The 21067-nt window shown below is 37.8% G+C and overlaps 2 protein-coding genes across 8 annotated transcripts in view; both read right to left on the reverse strand.

The window, feature by feature from the left end:
* SEC61B (SEC61 translocon subunit beta) overlaps window positions 1–21067 on the reverse strand; it is a 1118247-nt gene that overhangs the window by 36211 nt on the left and 1060969 nt on the right. The gene's annotated exons all lie outside the window — the stretch shown is intronic.
* INVS (inversin) overlaps window positions 1–21067 on the reverse strand; it is a 426566-nt gene that overhangs the window by 19046 nt on the left and 386453 nt on the right. For 5 of the 7 annotated variants that reach the window (XM_070727774.1, XM_070727772.1, XM_070727775.1 and 2 more), the window contains exons 14-15: window positions 19022–19796; window positions 1181–1407 (exon numbers count right to left, since the gene is read on the reverse strand). In XM_070727774.1, coding sequence (XP_070583875.1) covers window positions 1181–1407; window positions 19022–19796 — 1002 coding nt within the window. Of the gene's footprint in view, window positions 1–1180; window positions 1408–14904; window positions 14982–19021; window positions 19797–21067 lie in introns of those variants that run through there. The other 2 variants (XM_070727777.1, XM_070727776.1) reach the window with 2 other exon arrangements.

Below are 21067 nucleotides of genomic sequence, written 5' to 3' on the forward strand. Positions count from 1 at the left end.
TTCATTCTTATTTTGCTTATATTTGGGTTTTATATAATCAAATTTGAACTCCATAGATTTATGATGATACCATCCCAAGATCTTTACTATTAATTTGTCAACTATATTGTTGACCGCTAGGTTGCGACTTTAAAGATTTAGTTCAAATAATTTCTAGCTGTTTTAGTTATTGTTCTTAGTAGTTTTTAGATAGCCATCTATCAATAATAATAATAATAATAATTTATTAGATTTGTATGCCGCCCCTCTTATACAGTATATAATATTTCAGACTTGGTTTTTTTATAATATTTCTAAGAAAGGTGAAAGGGAACTTTCCAGTTTTAATTATTTTTTATTTGGAATATTTGTAATGATTCAACCAATTATACCATCGATCCCAGGCTGGGTAGAAGTCTGATAATGAACTTTTAAAATAATTTTATCAAAATAAATCATCATAACTTATATCTGCCTTCAGGAGGAAGCGGTTTCAGGGTCTCCCACTCAGCATAGCCATAGAGTATAAGGTAGACAAATGCTACCTTACCTGAAGATGATATTCCAAAGGGCCTAAATTCAATTCAATTTTCAATTTATTACACTTGTAGGCCGCCCCTCTCCGGGGACCCGGAGCGGCTACAGTAATAAAGCAGCTTGAACTGGCCCTAAAAATCTATCAGCAATCAATGTGGCTGCTGATAGATGGTTGGTAAATCGTGGTTGGTAAATCCACATGTGGTTGGTAAATCCACAGTAACTGAATTTAAATATGCCTGGGATAAACATATATCCATCCTAAGATAAAATACAAAAAATAGTATAAGGGCAGACTAGATGGATCATGAGGTCTTTTTCTGCCGTCAGTTTTCTATGTTTCTATGTTTCAATGTAAACTAATGTTTTGCCAACTTGAATTTCCAACTGGCACCCTTCCCCATTTATTGAAATAATCCATCTGAGGCATGACATGAGCCTGAGTCATGCTTTAGCACTTCTTGATCCAAGAAAGGAAAAGAAACAGATCTACCAAAGCTGTCCAAAGGCTCTCCTAGCTATGACTGCTATTCTAGCAGGAGTTGTTAGCTCAAGAAGAATACCTAGATAATGTTAGACAGACAGACGGATATAAAAAATGAATTAAATCTGGAAAAAAAGTTTCAACTTTTCAAGATAAATACTTAGTGATATTTATTATTACCATATATCTGCTTCAGAGTGGTTGACTTTTGTACCAAGTTGTTTCCTAAGCTGTTTTTGTTCATCACCTTTGGGATTTTGCCTGAAGTAAGTGCCTTAGGTACAGTAAAGTTTAACTTTTTGTTCCAAATGGCCTTAACGCACAAGACAGTTGCTTTTTGTTGCCATTCATCTTTGCTTTGCTGTTTCATGCTAAAAAGCTGAAGAAATTGTTTTCTTAGCTGATAGCTAAAAGGAGAAAACAAGTGGGAGATTCTGTTTTGGGTTACTATTTTAAAATTCCAGATATTTCTTCAAAGGCAGATATTTCCATCAACAAGCAGTTAGTCTGCTTCCCCCCCATTCCTTATCCTACCTTCTGCCATCAACAGGCAGTTAGCCTGCTCCCTCCCCAGTCCTGATCCCGTAAGGCAGGGGTCCCCAAACTTTTTACACAGGGTGGTTCACTGTCCCTCAGACTGTTGGAGGGCCGGACTTAAAAAAAACCTATGAACAAATCCCTACGCACACAGCACATACCTTATTTAAAGTAAAAAACAAAATGGAAACAAATACAATATTTAAAATAAAGAAAAAGTAATTAAGTAATAAAGTAATAAAGTAATTTATACTTCTTTATTAACAAGTAAATTTAAACTTAAATCAACAAACTCCCTCCATTTCTCCTTCCTTCCTTCCCTCCCTCCCTCCTTCCTCTCCACTTCTCTTCCCTCTCTGTTTTTTTCCTCCTCTCTCATTTGTTTTATTTTCCTCTCCCTTGTTCTTTCCCTCCATTTTCTCATTTTTCTCTTCCTCTTTCTCTCTCTCTCACTCTCTTTCCATCTCTCCATCTTCCTTTCTCCCTCTCTGTCTCTCCTTTCTTTCTCCCTCTCTCTCTTCCTCTTCCGTTCTCTCTCTCTCTCACCCTCTTCCTTTCTTTCTCTCTGTCCCTCTCTCTCTTGCTTTCTTTCTCTCTTTCTCTCTGTCCCTCTCTTTCTCTCCAGCAATGGCTTTCTCTCTCTCTTTCTCCAATTACAGGTAGTCCCCGGGTTACGTTGTCCCCGACTTACGACATTTCATCATTATGAAGGGTGAAGGGATCTCCACAGTGGGCGGCAGCGGCTTCAAGGGACCAAGAGCCGGTCCTCCTTGGCACTGCATTACTGCAGCCTCCGAGGCTGCCCACTGAGGAGATCCCTTCACCCGAATGGAGGCGGCTGTGGTGGCGGCCTCGGAGACTGCAGCAATGCAGCACCGAGAAGGACCGGCTCTTGGTCTCTTGAAGCCGCCGCCTCCATTCGGGCGAAGGGATCTCTGTGGTGGGCGGCGGCAGCATCAAGGGACCAACAGCCGGTCCTTCTCGACGCTGTGTTGTTGCAGCCTCTGAGGCCACCCACCGAGAAGATCCCTTTGCCCAAACGGAGGAGGCGGCGTCCTCAGAGACTGCCGCAATGCAGCGCCCAGAAGGACCAGTTCTTGGTCCCTTGAAGCCGCCACCGCTGCCTCCATTCCAGCGAATTTGGGGGGTTCCTGAATCTCCCGTCCACTCACCACGGAAGAGGAGGTGGGGAGGAGAAGGAGGAGGTGGAGAGCCAAGGGGCGGGGAGGAAAGCGGGCCTTTAGGGAGAGGAACTGTTGCAGCTCTGCCATAGGGCAGCAACAGTTTCTCTCCCTAAAGGTGGCAAAGAAAGGGGCCAATTACAGGCCCGCTTTCCTCCCCGCCCCTTGGCTCTCCACCTTCTCCTCGCTCAGCAGCAGATCATGGTGAGTGGACAGGAGATTCAGGAGATTATTATATCTACTGGCAAAACTTGTGCGCTGCCGCGGGCGGATAAATAGCCTCAGCGGGCCGCATCCGTCCTGCGGGCTGTACGAATAGGCATCCCAGTTATTAAAGAATTATCACATGAACCACTATAGTAGGAGAAATATTGTGAGAGGAGAAGTTGTCATTACACCATCATGTTGGAGGAGTAATACCTCATTAAAAAACCTTGGTCCAGCTGGCCTGGCTGGTAGCACCTTGTAAGGGCCCCTTTCCAGGGTTACAGGTTAATGGTTTTGATGGTGGAAGAGGGCTCTACACCCCAATGGCAGATAAAGCGGCAAAACCATTTTCTAGGAGAAGGAAAACTCTGATTCCAAACCTCCACAGCCTTGTGCCTATATCATTATTGGAAAAGGCTTCAGGAACAAACCATGAGGCAAAATCCGGAGCCAGAGTCCCAGAAGCAGTTCGTGTAGTCCTTTGCAGCTGGAACCAACTGACGCAGAGAGAGGGGTAATAGTCTATCCTCTATACTAACCAACCTAGGCCTCATGTGTAGGCCTATTATTATTATTATTATTATTATTATTATTATTATTATTATTATTATTATTAATTAGATTTGTATGTCGCCCCACTCCGGAGACTCGGAGCGGCTCCTGCTTTGCATACAGCACATTCCTGCTTTGCATATAGCACTGAAATAACACAGAAAGCAACAGTCACTGGTCATAAATCTTGGCTTGACTGGCATGCAGCGTGATGCCAGGGAATGCTTTCAATGATAGGAGAGATCAATATGCGTCATTGGCATAATGACAAGCAATAACCGTAAGAAAATTTTAGCCCTAAAGTTGGGCACTTGGAATGTTCATACAACTCCTGGTTCCTCTGACGATCTGCAAGAAGGGACCGTTGGCCGTCTTCAGCCCAGCAGCATTTGCGGTGGTGGCAAGAGGATGAAGGATGCCGGCAGCAGTGGACAAGAAGGGGGTCGCTAGACGAGTGCACGTGGCACGTGGCCCCCTCCCCAGCATGCCCCATGCTTGTTGCGGGGCATGAAGCACTTTCGGGAGGCGAGCGGCACCCCCCAGTATAAAAGGGGTTGGAGCGCTGCTCACCTCCCCTTTCTGGATATGTCGCCGACCTGGTTCGGATGATGAGAGCCTGCGATGTGCAGAACCAAATTGGGCACAGTGGGAGCCCTTGTTTGTTTGTGGGCCCAAGGTGGGCTACATGAGAATGACGAATGGAGCCAAGTCAATGACGCAGTTGGGTTCCCAACCATATAAGGTGGACCCATGGTGGGCTGTATTGGATGGGTGCATTTTGTAGCATGGCACTTGGACAATGACACTTCCGAGTTGAGATGGGGCCTTTAAGTGGCCCGGGGGGTAGCAGGCACCTGGTCTTGGACCTGCAGAAGTACCTGCACAAGGGTGCAAGGGGGGGGGAGCAGGAGAGGCTCACTGAGCTTTGATGGATTAAATCTGACTTTAGAAAGTTGATATTTGTACTTGGTTTAAACATACAGGACTGGACTATTTTGAAAGAGATTGGATTGTAGATAGACTAAATTGAATACATCGGATGGATATATAATTATTTGAACATTTGTGTAAAAAGGGACAGAAACTCTAATTTGCATTACAATTGGATTACAATTTGGATTATAATTGAAGACCAATTTTTCTTTGGCTTAAAGACTTTTGGATTCTTTGTTCATTACTTGGAAAACGAGATGAATGGACTAAACAAAGACTAAAGATTAAAGACAAAGAGAACAAGGAAGAAAAGAAAAATCATAAAGAAGCTTTATGAAATAGACTGCAAAGAAAACTTAGTATAAGTATATTCTCCTCTTATTTTATCCTATAGTCATTTTGGTGTTTTCTTTTTTTTAATAGATTGTTAAAGTATATAATGAAGTGCTAATTTTCTTTTTCTCCCTAATAACTCTGTTGTTTTAGATATTGCTGTGGTAACTAGGTTTATTCTTTTTCTTATTCTTTTTTTGTTCAGCTTTTTGCTTTAATAGATTTGATTAAGATACTAAATAATTAATTAACTGTCTAATTAGTAATCATCAGAGTCTATTAAGTTTTATATCACATTTATATAGAGTATAAGTTTATTATGTTTTAGATCATATTATTAAGTTTGCATATAATTGCATTATAAAGATACAGTGATCCCTGGAGTATCGCGAGGGTTACGTTCCAAGACCCCTCGCGATACTCGATTTTTCGCGATATAGTGGTGCGGAAATAAAAACACCATCTGCGCATGCGCGCCCTTTTTCCATGGCCACGCATGCGCAGATGGTGGAGTTTGCGTGGGCGGCGGGGAAGACCCAGGGAAGGTTTCTTCGGCCGCCCAGCAGCTGATCTGCTCGGCAGCGCGGCAGCAGCGAGGAGCCGAAGATCGGGGTTTCCCCGCCGCCCACGCAAAGGGGAAACCCCGATCTTCGGCTCCTCGCTGCTGCCGCGCTGCCGAGCAGATCAGCTGCTGGGCGACCGAAGAAACCTTCCCTGGGTCTTCCCCGCCGCCCACGCAAAGGGGAAACCCCGATCTTCGGCTCCTCGCTGCTGCCCCGCTGCCGAGCAGATCAGCTGCTGGGCGGCTAAAGAAACCTTCCCTGGGTCTTCCCCGCCGCCCACGCAAAGGGGAAACCCCGATCTTCGGCTCCTCACTGCTGCCTGCCCGCCGCTCGCCCGCCCGCCCGCCGCCCGCCGCTCGAGAGCAAGAGGGGGAGAGATAGAGAAAGAGAGAGAAGGAAAGAAAGAGATGAGAGAGGGAGGAAGAGAGTGTGAGAGAGGAAGAAGCAAGATAGAGAAAGAGAGAGAGAAAGAAAGATGAGAAAGGAAGAGAGTGACGTCATCGGGTGGGAAAAACAATAGCAAAAAAAACCGTGGAGTATTTTTTAATTAATATTTTTTGAAAAATCGCGATATAGCGTTTCACGAAGATCGAGATCGCGAAAATCGAGGGATCACTGTACTCCCTTTCTTAAATATATATATTAACTGATTATATATTAAGTACATTGATAATACTATATTTTATTTGGAGTGGGCCTAATTAGACTAACTTATAACAATTTTACAATTTGATATAATCTGTATAAGCTTTTTGTAGGGTCTTATAATCAAGTTTTTAAATGATAGTGATAAATATAGATTGTTGAAATAAGATTGTATTAACTGGATTTGTAGGTGGAAATCAATTTAGTGTTAATTGGATAATTGGTAATTTCATCCAAGATTTTGGAAAAATTTATTGAAGTAAATAGTAAGAATTTTTACTTTTTAAAATAACCTCTTATTCCTTTTACATAAAAAGTGTAAGTAAATAAGTGAATGCCATTTTGGAAAAAAATCAGGCTTACCTTAGACACCAAGAAGTCTAGAAACATACACATTTCCAATTATTTTTGGATGATTTTGAAATAATAATTTACTCAATACGTTATTTTCTTTTTTAAAGATATAAATCTTTACATCTGTTTGATATCTAGAACAGATCTGCATATATTGCCACCAGTCTAAGTCAATACCTAAATCATGTAATTCTTGTTTTGTTCTTAATTTAAATTGATTATCTAACAAATCCCTATATTTCCAAATCTTACCCTTTTTTTAAAGATTCGGGTGTGTAATAGCTTCGATGGGTGAAACCCATTCTGGCATTACTAAAAAATCGTTTTTCTTTATTTCATTCCATACTTCTATCAATGCTTTCCTAATAATAATATTTTTAAAATATGAATGTGTTTTTAATTTATTGTACCATATAAATGTATGCCAACCAAGCATCAGATCGTGGCCTTCTAGGTTGAGCATCCTTTGGTTTTCTAGGGTCAACAATTCTTTTATCCATGTCAAGGCGGTGGCGTGATAATATAATTTCCAATTTGGGAGACCTAGGCCTCCTTTTTCCTTACGATCTTCTAATGAATTTTGTTTTATTCTTGATTTTTTTCCTTGCCAGATAAATTTTTTTTATTATCTTATTTAATTCAGCAAAAAATTTCGGTCCTGGGTTTAGTGGAATAACTTGAAAAAGAAACCAAATTTTAGGAAGGACATTCATTTTAATTGTAGAGATTCTTCCTACCAATGATAGTTGTAAATTACTCCATATTTCTAAATCTTTTTTAACATGACTTAATAATTTTAAATAATTATCATTTTTCAAAGATACAGCTTTGGAGGTCATCCATATCCCTAAATATCTCACTTTTTTTGTGATTTTCATGTTTGATAAATCTCCTAAATACTTTCTTTGTGTTTCAGTCATATTTTTTTGTTAATATCTGCGTCTTTTCTTTATTTATTTTCAATCCTGCGACTTTCCCATATTCTTCAATTGAATTTATTAAGTTTAAAATAGATTCTGTTGGGTCTTCCAAAACAAACACCATATCATCTGCGAATGCTTCTGTTTTATAAATTTCTTTTTTAATCTTCAATCCTTTTATTTCCTTATCTGCTCTTATTTTTAATCAACAATGCCTCTAATGTTAAAATAAATAATAGTGGTGATATTGGACAGCCTTGTCTTACCCCTCGTTGTATATCTACTTTTTTTGTCTGTTCACCATTTATTATAATTTTAGCTGTTTGTTCAGAGTATATAGCATCTATTATGTTAAAAAACTTTGTTCCTACCTCCATCTTGTTTAGTTGTTCCAATCTACATTGTCAAATGCCTTTTTCGCATCCAAAAATATAAGCGCCATTTGCTTTTCTGGATGTTGCTCATAGTATTCTAATGTATTTACTATTATTCTTAAATTATTTTTTATTTGTCTTCCTGGTAAAAATCCATTTTGATCACTGTGTATCATATTATTTATAATACTTTTGAGTCTACAGTGGAACCCCGACATAAGAGCTGCTCTACTTAAGAGCAACTCGAGATAAGAGCTGGGAGGGGAGAGATATTTTTGTTCTACTTACAAGCCCAAATTCGAGATACAAGCGCCAAGGAGCTGTCTCCTGAAGCCAAATGCTAACTTCCGCGTTCGGCTTCAGGAGACAGCTGCGAAGCGGCGCGCGTGTTTTAAAAGGTTGCAGCCGGCCTGGGGGGTTCGGGGGGGTGCTTGCAGCTTTCTTTCTTGCTCTTTTTCTTTCTCTCTTTTACCTTCCCTTCCTCTATTTCTTCTTTTCTTTCTCCTTTCCACCTTCTTCCCTCCCTCCCTTCACTCATTCCTCTCTTACTCTCCCCTTTCATAAGTTTCCTTGCTTCCTTCCTCTGTTCCTGTCCCTTCCCCCTTTCTTTCTTTCTTGCTTTCTTTCTTTCTTGCTCTTTTTCTTTCTCTCTTTTACCTTCCCTTCCTCTATTTCTTCTTTTCTTTCTCCTTCCCACCTTCTTCCCTCCCTCCCTTCACTCATTCCTCTCTTACTCTCCCCTTTCATAAGTTTCCTTGCTTCCTTCCTCTGTTCCTGTCCCTTCCCCCTTTCTTTCTTTCTTGCTTTCTTTCTTTCTTGCTCTTTTTCTTTCTCTCTTTTACCTTCCATTCCTCTATTTCTTCTTTTCTTTCTCCTTCCCACCTTCTTCCCTCCCTCCCTTCACTCATTCCTCTCTTACTCTCCCCTTTCATAAGTTTCCTTGCTTCCTTCCTCTGTTCCTGTCCCTTCCCTCTTTCCTTCCTTCCTTCCCACCCTCCGTACATTCATTCACCCATTCCTCTCTTGATCGCTTCAAGCCGGTCCCTGGTGCAAAAAGGGTTGGGGACCTCTGTCCTACAGGATTGGGTGGCAGAGAAGTTGAACATATGTAAATTTAAAAGTTTAAGAAAGTTTACAAGTTAAGTGAAAGAAACTTCATTATTCATTTATATGTACATGTACATTTCTTCATTAAAAACATGTCTTTCTGCATAATTTAGACTAACTTTGTGAGTTTTTTGAGGGCTGGAACCAATTAAAATTATTTACATTAATTCCTATGGGGAAAAGTCGTTCGAGATAAGAGCTGCTCGACTTAAGAGCCCAGGTCCGGAACGAATTAAACTCGTATCTCGAGGTACCACTGTATTAGCAAATATTGATATAAAAAATTTATAATCTACGTTTAATAGTGAAATAGGTCTATAATTTTCAATTTTTTCTTTTTCCATATCAGCTTTATGTATTAAAGTTATTAAAGTTTCTGACCATGTTTTTGGCAGTTTACCTTCTATCAATATTTGGTTATATGTCTCAAGCATATTTGAGAAAAGTATTTCTATCTCCAATTTATAAAATTCCGCTGGTATTGCATCTGTGCCAGTCGCTTTATTATTTTTTTGGTTCTTTATAGATTGTTTTAATTCCATATCTGTAATAGGTTTATTTAATCTTTGCTGCTGTGCTTCAGTTAATACTGGTAACTCTATTTTTTCAAAATATTTGAAAATTGAATCCTCGCTTATTTCTTATTTCTTATATAATTGTTTATAAAATTCCAATGCTATTTCCTTTTTATCTTCTATTCTATGTTTTGTTATACCCTTTGAATCTATCAACTTTTTTATGATTCTATTTTCTCTCTCTTTTCTTAATTTATATGCCAACCATCTTCCAGGTTTATTTGCATGTTCAAAATATTCTTGTTTTGCTCTTTTTATCTTTTCTGCAATTGGTTCTTGTTCTATTAATCTCAGTTTATGTCTTATTAATTCTCTCTGGTTTTTTAGCTTGTCATCCTTGTCCTCTTTTTGCATTAACATTTCTAATCTTTTAAGTTCTTCTAGTAATTTTTCATAACATTTTTTCCTCTCTTTATTTTTTTTTGCTACAAATGATATTGTTAACCCGCGTATATGCCTTAGTTGTATCCCATAGGTTTTGAGGGGTAGTATCAGTATTTTTATTTATTTTAAGAAAAAACTCTAATTCTTTTTCTATCCATTTTTTATACTCTGGGTCTTTTATTATAGTTCTGTTCATTGACCAATTATTTATTTTCCTTTTACCTTTCCAATATATGGATAAGGGGTTATGATCTGCCCAAGTATTTCTCTCTATTTCTATTTTACTAATTTGTTCCATTATATGCGGAGGGGCCCAGACCATATCAATTCTAGACCAAGTCTTGTGTGGGTTGGAGTAAAAAGTATATTGTTTATCTTTTAAGTGTTGTTCTCGCCATACATCTTTTAATGATAATTCGGTACTCATTTTCCAAAACGTCCCAGGTAAAATTACCTTTTTTTATTTTATTTTCTCTTCCCAGTATAATCCATTTGATCATCTGAAATTGCATTGAAGTCCCCTATTATTATCATATTTTCAATTGATAATTCATTAATTTTTTCGTGCAGGTCTTTATAAAATTGTTTTTGGTTGTCATTTGGTGCATAAATTGAGACAATTACAAGAGGTTTTGTTTCTAAATCTAATTGCACTATCAACATCCTTCCATCACTGTCATTATATATTTCTTTAGATTCAATTAATTTGTCAATATACATTGCTACACCTCTTTTCTTTTGATTTGCCAAGCTAGTATATAATTTCCCCAATTTTGAGTTTTTAAGAAGACTTCGTTTTGATTTTTTAATATGAACTTCTTGTAAAATATTTATCTCAGCTTTTTGTTTTGTAAGTTTAGTTAATACTTGATTTCTTTTCCTCGGGTTGTTCAATCCATTTACGTTAACTGAAAATATTTTCAGATCTTGTGTCATCTTTATTTGTAGTACCTTTTAACTTCTTTTGGTTCTCAAAGCCGGGTTTCCAAAATTAGTTCCTGTGAAGCCTGTGTTTGTTTCTGCTCCACTGCCAGTAGTTCTTCCCCTCCACCGCCTGTGGCCCCCATCATATCATCACTACTCTTTGGTTCTATCCGAATTTGTTCGATTTTATCCAATCCGCTGCATGCTAAGAAGGATCTTGCTTGCTCCACGCTTTCTATTCTCACTCTCGTCGATTGCCAAGCCAGGGTCAAACCTTCTGGTACCAACCATCTGAAAACAATGTTCTTTCTGATCAAAATGCTTGTAAGAAAGTAGTATTAGAAACATAGAAACATAGAAGACTGACAGCAGAAAAAGACCTCATGGTCCATCTAGTCTGCCCCTATACTATTTCCTGTGTTTTATCTTAGGATGGATATATGTTTATCCCAGGCATGTTTAAATTCAGTTACTGTGGATTTACCAACCACGTCTGCTGGAAGTTTGTTGTCTTCTACTCTCTCGAACTCTCTTTGGAACTTGTTTCAGAATCGTAATTTCTTTCCCATTACGTTGGAAAGTCTCATTTTTTGTCAATCTCAGTATCTCGTCTTTGATAATTCTTCTTGAAAACTTAATATGAACTTCTCTGGGTAAATTATGGTGTCTTACATAGCCAGTCTGGACTTGGTAAACTTCATCAATTTCTCTTACCAATTCTGCTGAGTCCGCTTGCATGATGCCTCCTATAACTTCTGCCATTTTTGCGGATAAATCTTCATCTCTTCCTTCATCAATATTTTGAAATCTCAAACCATGTGACGCGGATTGGAATTCTAAGTTGGTTATTGCTATATCAAAGTCTCTGCGGGCTGCATAATTGCGGTCTTCGTATTCTTCCACTCTCTGTCCCATGATTTGAATTTTTCCTTCTGTCACTTGTATTCTTTTTTCACTATCTTGTAAGTTTTGTTGCATGACTTTTATATTTCCATCCATTTCGGCAACGTTTCCTTTCACTTCAGTTAATTTGGTTTTGAGTTCAGCAATTTCTTTTTTAATCTCATCTTTCATCTCCTTCATTTCTTGTCTCATCTCTTGCTTCATTTCTTTTAGATATATTCTCATTTCTTCTTTGTTCGTGTCAAGTTGAGTTTTTGTCTGTGTTTGTGTCTCTTGTATAGCTGCTAGTGCTTCTTGAATAATTTGGAAATTAGAATCCATCAGTGGCTTTTCTTTTTCTTTCTCTTTAGCTAACATTGTAGTTATGGTCCTTTGTTGTAATGGTGATGAAGTTGGGGAAACCTTTGGTGTAGAGGTTGAAGTCGAAGCAGGAGTAGTTGTTTGTTTTCGCGTTGTTGTTGTAGTCACCGAAGTCACACTTTGTGCCCTGTAAGAACCTTTCATATTCCAAAATTTCTACTTTGTTTAGGGGTTATTTAAATAAGTGTCTTATATATTCTCAATAATTTTTAGTAAAAAGGAAAAAAAAGAAAAGAAAGGGTGCAGAATTTACATCCAAAATACTAGTAAACAAGAAAACAAAGAGTATCAATTCAATTCAATTAGTACAATAATTGGTTATTTGAATTAATTAAAAAGAAAAAAAGTAAAGAGAAAAAGGGAAGAAAAATAATTCAGTCTTCTAAAATCCTAAAATCCTGAAGGGGGGGATCAGGTGTGGAAGGGAAGAAACAAAGCTTCTAGCACATAATTAGCTAGTTAGTAATAAAGAGAAAAAAGGAATATAATTATAGTGAAAGGAAATTAAAGGAAATAAAAGAAAAAAGAGAAGGAGGAAAAGAAGGAAAAGAAAAAAGAGAAAAAAGCCTATTTAAAAAATTATTTGTAAAAAATGGGAAAAATGTATTAAAAAATTATTTCTAATATTCTAAAAATACAAACGGATAGAAAAAAAGAAAAGGCAGTAAATGAGATAGTAATAATCACACCATAAACTAATAAAGAGAAAAAATATCAAAAAAAGAAATATCAAAAATCTAAAGGAAAAATCCCAAAAAGTCTGAGTCCAAATAAACCAAATGTGAGTTGTGTTTTAATAAAAATATCCAAAAAGTATTCCAAAACCAATGTCCAATATAATGTCCAAATTAAGATGATTATAAAAATAAAGTCTATATCTTCTTATTGTATAAAAGGGAAAAAGAAGAAAAAAGGTATCCTTACGCCTCTAATGTCGTGTTAGCAAAAAAATAGTCCCACAAAACTCCAAAAAGAGAGAAAAAGATAAAAAAGAAATTATAAAAATAGTAAAATAAAATAGGCAGTCCAAAATTTATTCCAAGTGATTATAGCTTCAGTAAAATTTCATTCAAATAGAGTAATCTCATATAATCATGTATTCAATGTATTCAATTCATTAAAAATATTTCTACTTCATCCAATCGAATAAATGTCAAATCAGTCTTTAGTTATTTTTTTATTTTAAAGGAAAAAATATAATTATAAAAGATGAATAACAAAAAGGAAAAAATAGAAACACCACACTATATTCTTAAAAATTAAAAGTTATGCTATTAGGTTTAACAGAGACAAGTAGTTCCGGCTGTTCTTCTTTCCGCATATGGATATCACTTACAGTTTTTTTCCTTTGTTTATGTTCGCCTTCGGTCTAAAATCTTCTTTTCACAGACTTGCTTAAATACCAAAAGATTTCCGTGTGGTGCTGTCAATCTCCTTTATCTGCCGATCTGCTTCCCTGTAGACTTCTTTGTCTGTTTTTGAACTTCCGCTATCGGCGATCGCTATGGCTGCGCCCAGGCGGCCGCCTGGTCACAGCTCTCCATTCCTGCAGCTGCAGGGCTGTCCCTAGCCCCTGGGGCGGCGGCGATCCATCCCGGGGGTCCAGGAGACCCCCTGTCCTGGGCCAACTCCTCTGGGTGTCAGCACAATGCGGAACAGCGTCCTGCAGGATGGAAAGGCAGGCTGCAGAGCGAGAGCTGGGCTTCCGCACCTCCGGCGCGATCGGGCTCCACCCGGAAGTAATAATAGAAAATTATTATGTAATTTGAAATTAGAGAATAGATTTACGAGTTTAGCAGATTTTTAAAAAGAGCTATTGCAATGTACATAGATAATTCAATAGATTCAAAACAACTTTACAGTGATCAGAATGGTAGAATATTAATTGTACAATTGAAAATAGATCAGAAACCTCTCGTTATTGTATCCATCTGTGCACCGAATGACAACCAAAAAGAATTTTATAAACAACTACATGAAAAGATAAATGATTTGGTCATTGAAAATATGATTATAATAGGTGATTTTAATGCAATCTCAAATAGATCAATGGATCATTCAGGCAAAAAGAAAGATAAGAAAAAGAAAACAATCTTACCAATAACATTTCAGAAAATGAGTTCAAAATTATTAGTAAAATATATTTGGCGGGAGCGATACCTTTTAACTAGACAGCATACTTTTTATTCGAATCCCCATAAAATTTGGACAAGGATAGATGTGGCTTGGCTTTGACACAAACCACAGAATACATTAAAGATATTGAGATAAATACAAATACCTGGGTGGATCACAACCCTTTGGTAATCTATTGGAGAGGACACAGGAAACAAATTAAATGGCAAATGAATAGGAATGTTTTACGAGACCCACAATATATTGAATAGATGGAAAAAGAATTAGATTTTTTTTAAATTAACAAAAACTCAGAAACATCCCCACAAAATTTATGGGATACAACCAAGGCATATATTCGGGGCTTAACAATTTCTTACACTGCAAGAAAAAATAGAGAAAAAAAGAAACAATATGAACAATTAGAAAAAGAACTAAAGGATTTAGAAATAGTATTACAAAATAATTCATAAGACGAAAAGATAAAAAGAAAAAGGGATCTGGTTAAACATAAAATAAATCTTATAGAGCAAGAACAAGAACAAATCGCTGAAAAAAATCAAAAGAGCGAAACAAGAATATTTCGAACATGCAAATAAACCGGGACGATGGTTAGCATTCAAATTAAGGAAACATAGAGAATCAAAAATGATAAAGAAATTGGTAGATAGCAAAAGAGTGCCAAGATTTAGAACAGAAGAGAAAATAAAAATAGAGGAATTTTATAAGACTTTATATAGAAAAGAAGAAATAAAAGAGATTTTTAAATTTTTAAATTCTACCTTTTCTGTCAGAAGAACAACAATGAAGGCTTAATGGCCCATTCACTATGGCTGAACTTCAGTTGATCTTAAAAAACCAAAAAAATAATAAAGCTACAGGCTCAGATGCCATGCTGGCTGAATTTTATAAAATAGAAAGTAATGTACGTACTTACTGTGAACATGTTAGAGATTTTTAATAGGATTATAATGGATGGTAAAACCCCTAGATCTTGGTCAGAGGCGTTAATAACTTTAATACATAAGACAGGTAAAGAGAAAAATAAAATACAAAATTATAGACCAATATCTTTATTAAATGTAGATTACAAAATTTTCACTTCTATTTATGCATTTAGACTTTTAAAAATTCTAAATGAAATAATACATGAAGATCAGAATGGCTTCCTACCGGGTAGACAAATGAAAAATAATTTAAGAACGATTATTAATACATTAGACAAATGTCACTGGTATTTTTGAATGTGAAAAAAGCTTTCGATAATGTTGATTGGACATTCATAAAAATGCAATTAAATAAAATGAAAATTGGAACAAAATTTGTTAACATAATAGATGTGATATATTCAAATCAAACAATTGCTAGACCTAACAAATACAAAATATAAAAAGGAAATTTATTATTTAATAACTCATATCTTGGTTGCTGTCAGGATTGTAAATGCACAAAAATGGAAAGAAAATGATCCCCAAGGAGGAGGATGTACTAAGGAAAACCATAGAGTGTATGATGACGAGGCGGTTAAATAATCAAGAAGAATCAGATTTCTATAAATTTTGGGATTTATATATGGTTGAATAAAAAGAATACTAAATGAATGGAATAAAAATAAATATATATGAATTGATTTTCTTACAAAAGTTTTAATATATGAAAAATTTAAACAATTTTTTTCTCTTTTTTTATATTCTCTGTATGGATCTTACAAATTCTAGTGGTTTTCTTTTCTGTATTAGAAAGACTTCTATTTTAAGTGGGACAATTGTAGCCCTTGTATGTTCAATGTTTGTTTGTTTGTTTTGTTTGTCTTTTTATGAAAAATTAATAAAATAGAATAAAAATAAAAAAAAACACCCAACTAGGATTCATCACTTCACCTGCGTTAGGGAGCGAGAGGATTCTGTTTTTAAAGCTCCACTCACTAGCATGACCAGTCACTCTTATTAGCACCTATGCACCAACTTTATCATCGTCAGTTGAATCTAAAGACCAGTTTTACAATGATCTTGTCACCACTATCAGGAAAGTCCCTGAGAAAGAATCACTGTTTATCCTTGAAGATTTTAATGCCAGAGTCAGAGTCGATTATAGATCTTGGCCTATCTGTTTGGGTCAGTTTGGCATTGGAAAGATGAATGAAAATGGCCAACCCTGGTGGAGTTTTGCTGCTACTACAGTTAATATGTGTTAGCAATACATTCTTCAAAATGAAGCTTCAACATAGAGTCTCTTAGAGGCATTCAAGATCGAGACAAATAAAGGAAGATCACAAATTGACATCAGTAAGACCTGCAACCAGGTCAAAGAGGAGGAATTTGCACATGCATTAGAGGAAACGCTTCCAGGCCCAGCTGAAGCAAACACGTCTGAAAGATGTGAATATTTCAAGAATGCTGTCTATAACACTGCCCTGTCAATATTTGGTAAGAAGATCAGAAAGGCAGCAAACTGGTTTGAAGCCCACTCAAAGGAGCTGACACCAGCCATCCAGGAAAAAAGGAGAGCACTGATTGTATATATAAAGCCTGTTCCAGTGTGCACAAACTACAGGTTCTGCGAGCTACTTGTAGAAAAGTCCAACCAGCTGCCAGAAGATGTGTAAATGACTATTGGTTGCAGCTTTGCTCTCAGATCCAGATAGCAGCTGACACATGTAACATCAAGGGGATGTATGTTGGCATCAACCAAGCCTTAGGACCAACACAGAAGAAATCTGCTCCTTTGAACTTTGTTACAGGTGAGGTTATCCAGGACCAAACGCAGCAGGTGGCACGCTGGGTACAGCACTACTCTGAGTTATATTCTAGAGAAAATGTGATAACTGTCGCAGCTTATTTATTCTGCACTACTAAGAGCACGCTTGAAATACTGCATTCAGTTCTGGTCACCACAATATAAAAAAGATGACAACAAAAAGATTAGAATTGTGAGTGGTCCACGACCAGCTCAGTTAGTCACAGATTGTGAGGAAGATAAACTGGGTCTCTCTTGGTACCCTAGGCTAGTGTTTTTGACAACTGATTCAGAGAGTGAAAGTGAGGGAGAATTTAATCTGAGAAACCTGATGAACCTCCAAAGACTGTAGAAACCCCAATGATGGTAATGTCTGAGAGGAGGAGGGAGACATTGGGGATCAGATTGGCCATTTTAGGCACACTAGATGCTGTTCTAGGAACTCTTTCCAGAGCACGATACCCATAGTCTTTCAAGACTGAAGGCTGCCAATGAATGGTTTCTATGAACCATCTTTTTTCAGTTTTTTCAATAATAGCATTTTATCTTAATTGGTCTCTTATTTTCAATGTTTTAAGAAAGCAGTAAGCAAATATAAAAAACTTAAGGATATAAAGTAACCACTCTCTACACAGAAAATAAAAGACATAAAAAGTGGAGAAATAATAATAAAAGAAAATCCATATAACATTAATTTAATCTTTAACTTATACATTCATGAAATTTACTCAAAAAATGCAATTTTAGACTATAAACACATTTTAAAAATGAATAATAAATATGTTCCTTAAATATCTGTAGATATATTTTTATATCAAATTTTTTATTTCAGGATTATAAGTCAAATGTCATTCACTTTTTTGCTTTCCTCTGATATATTCATTGGCCTTTGGGGTCTGCTTTTGGATAGATCTAGCAAAAAATGTATGTCTTTCTTCATGAGAATGATTACTCCTACAGCTACATGACTGCTCACTGCATTATTTCCACATTATTATGATATACAGTAATACCTCGTCTTACGAACTTAATTGGTGCCGGGAGGAGGCTCATAAGGTGAAAAGTTCGTAAGACGAAACATTGTTTCCCATAGGAATCAATGGAAAAGTGATTAATGCATGCAAGCCCAAAAATCAGAAACCGGACGCCACCACCGAAGGAGGCTTGAGCCTCCCGATCCTCCCTGCCCCTTTGCCATGCATGTCATCCTGCATGCAGGATGCCATGCAGTCAGGAAGGTCATCCTGCTCCCCCCCCCAGCCAAAAACACAAAGGCGGTCTGCCACCACCTACGGAGCAATGGGAAGCTGAAGCCACCGGCGGTTTGAGCCTCCCTTTGCTGCATGCTGCTTCGCCCTGCCTGTTGTCCTGGGCGAAGTGCTGGGGGGAGGGAGTTAGGAAGGTTCTCTTGCTCCCCCCCAGCCAAACACACAAAGGCAGTCTTCCCGCCGCCCACGGGGCAATGGGAAGCTGAAGCCGCTGGCATTTGAGCTTCCCATTCCTCCACGCCACTTCGCCCTGCCTGTCATCCTGGCTCCGGGCTGTGCCCCCTCCGAGCGCTCACCACCCCCGCCTGGGAAACCGGAGCATCCTTCCCCTCCACGCACTTCGCCCTGCCTGCCACCTGGCTCAAGCGGGCGGCGGCAGACCACTTTTGTGTTTTTGGCTGGGGGGGAGCAGGAGGACCTTCCTAACTCCCTCCCCCCCAGTTGAAAACCCAAAGGCGGTCTGCCGCCGCCCGCTTGAGCCAGGCAGAGCAAAGTGCGTGGAGGGGAAGGATGCTCCAGTTTCCCGGGCGGGGGCGGTGAGCGCTCGGAGGGGGCACAGCCTGGAGCGAGACTTGGCCTCGGCTCGTATCCCGAATTTGAGCTCGGGAGTAGAACAGAAATGTCTCTCCCCTCCTAGCTTGTATCTGGAAATACTCGCATGTAGAGCAGCTCGTATCTAGAGGTACTACTGTATAATACTGTAACATATCTGAAATTGAGAAAAGTTACCATGGAAACAAAAGGACGACAAATTAAAAATGATGCAATAGCCAATGTTCTATCACCCGTGCTTATTTGAATCACCACTTCCTGAATTCTGGGGCTGATGATCTAAATCAGGTTGAGAAATATTGAGCACTCAGCAAAATACAACACAATAGAATCATTCTAACTACTCCACCTGTTTATACCTTTCCAATTCATCTGATGCATTACATATACACATTACTCAAAATATATCAAAGCACAATTTTAAACATATGCTAAACCTCATGATGTAATCTTTAGCAGTAATTAAAATGAGATAGAATGCAGGAATCTCATCCATACCTTTTCCATAACTTTTGAATAACATTTGCTGCATTATACTTTCTTTGAAAAAGCTCTTTTCTTACTCTTTCTTTTTTTAATACTTGTATCAGAATTGCTGATGGGACTGATTCAGTGTATGCATTTTTATGCTGAACAAAATGAGGCTGATCTTCTGAATTTGTGGATGTTAACAGAGCATCTATGTTCAGGCCTGCATCACTTCTAGCCATCTTGTTGTGTGCAATCGTTGTAACACTTGCATTCTTGGCCACCAAACAAACATCACTATTTTTCATTTTCCTGATCTTGGTAGCTGTAGCATTTGAAGTGGCCTTTTCGACTTTCATTGTTCTTTCTGTGGCACTGCCAGGTCTGCTTGAACTAATCAATGACCATTTTTTATCATTTGATTCTTTACTTTTTGTTTTTAATTGATATGGATTATTTTTAAATGCTATATTACATTGTCCTGAGTTTCTTATACTTCTACTAATGCATCTGTTATCCTGAATAGAAACTGTTGTTTCTTCAAAATGGTTTATATTATTCCTTATTGACCAGTTTGGATGATCTGATTCTTCCTCAGAGTTGGGAGATTTAATGTTCGAATTATGCCTTTTATTGCTGATGTGCACAAACATACCATTAGTTGTAGGAGGCTTCCCATCCCTGCCTAAGGTAACAGATACAGTTTGATGCGTTCTTTCAGTTTGATGTCTATGTTGGTTATTATTCTTACAGGAATTTGAAATAATATAGGCAGGCTTGCTATTACTGTTTGCTTCACGTACACCTGTGGAAATGAGATAAATATATAAATGCTTATTAAATATGGTTGGCTTATTACGGTTAAACATAGTAAGCTTAATAATTTCGAGACTCAATATTATTATGATAAAAACAATTTTTTCCAGTCAACTTATAAGATCTAGTTTTAAAGCTAAAATAGTTTAAAGGCTTAATGCATCAATATTAAAAATAAACAAATAAGCATAGGTTGCAGGATTCTAAGAGTATAAGTACTTTTTAAGCACCATGTGTGAATCTTTACAATATCCTACTCAGTATCTTCCAGAACATACATACATACATACTGTATTTTTCAGAGTATAAGATGCACCTTTTTACTCCCCAAGAGGGTCAAAAACTGGGTGCGTCTTATATACTGACTGCTGCATCAGACCTACCTGACGGGGAAGATTGGTGTGAAGGCGGTAATATTTATTTATTTATTTATTAGATTTGTATGCCACAATTGGTGACAACAGACAGATGATTGGTGGTATTCCAGGACATTGATCCAACCACTGACCAGAAAGGAAGATCAAATGGAGAGATAGTGAAGTTACAGTACTTCTCTCACCTATTAGAACTGGCAGAGCAGAAGCAATCAAAATCGCCGCTTCATCTGAGAAAATGCAATGCTCAATTTCCAGTGCCTGGGATGGAGGTTAGTGTGCTCCGATCAGCCTCTAATGACAGCAACATGGAGGAGCAGGGGGGAGGGAGGAACCCCCGAGAAGGAAAGCAGCCAGCGTCAAAGGCCAAACACTCCGCTGCAATTAAAGGCTTTGGGAGGGAGCAGCCCATCAGCAGAAACGCTTTCTCGGAAGGACAGGAGAAGTTGCTCTCCTTGGAGTAGAGCCTCTGTGTGACCCAAGTGCCAATCTCTGCCATTTGTGTATGTGTGTGTGTGTGTGTGTGTGTGAGAGAGAGAGAGATAGGATGAGAAAGAAAGAAAAAGAGAGAAAGAAAGAGAAAGAGAAAGAGAAAAAGAGAGAGAGAAAAAGAAAGAGGACCAGAAGGGAAAATAATTTGTATCATTATGCAAAATTGCTCATTGCTTCTGAGTAGCCTTCTCCTATTATAACTAATGCAAATTTCCAGCGTTTCCCTCTTCATTTCTATCACCGACTAGCCTCCCCCACCCACGTCTCTGACTGTCCAAGTTATCACACCAAAAGAAATCCGAGTTCAATACAATTTATTTCACCAATTTATCTGGTATTGAAGTGATCTGGACTCTAGTCTCTCTTTCCCAGGGTGAAATTGGACTAAAGTAAC

This window comes from Erythrolamprus reginae, chromosome Z, assembly GCF_031021105.1.
Source record: "Erythrolamprus reginae isolate rEryReg1 chromosome Z, rEryReg1.hap1, whole genome shotgun sequence".
NCBI classification, from domain to species: Eukaryota; Metazoa; Chordata; class Lepidosauria; order Squamata; family Dipsadidae; genus Erythrolamprus; species Erythrolamprus reginae.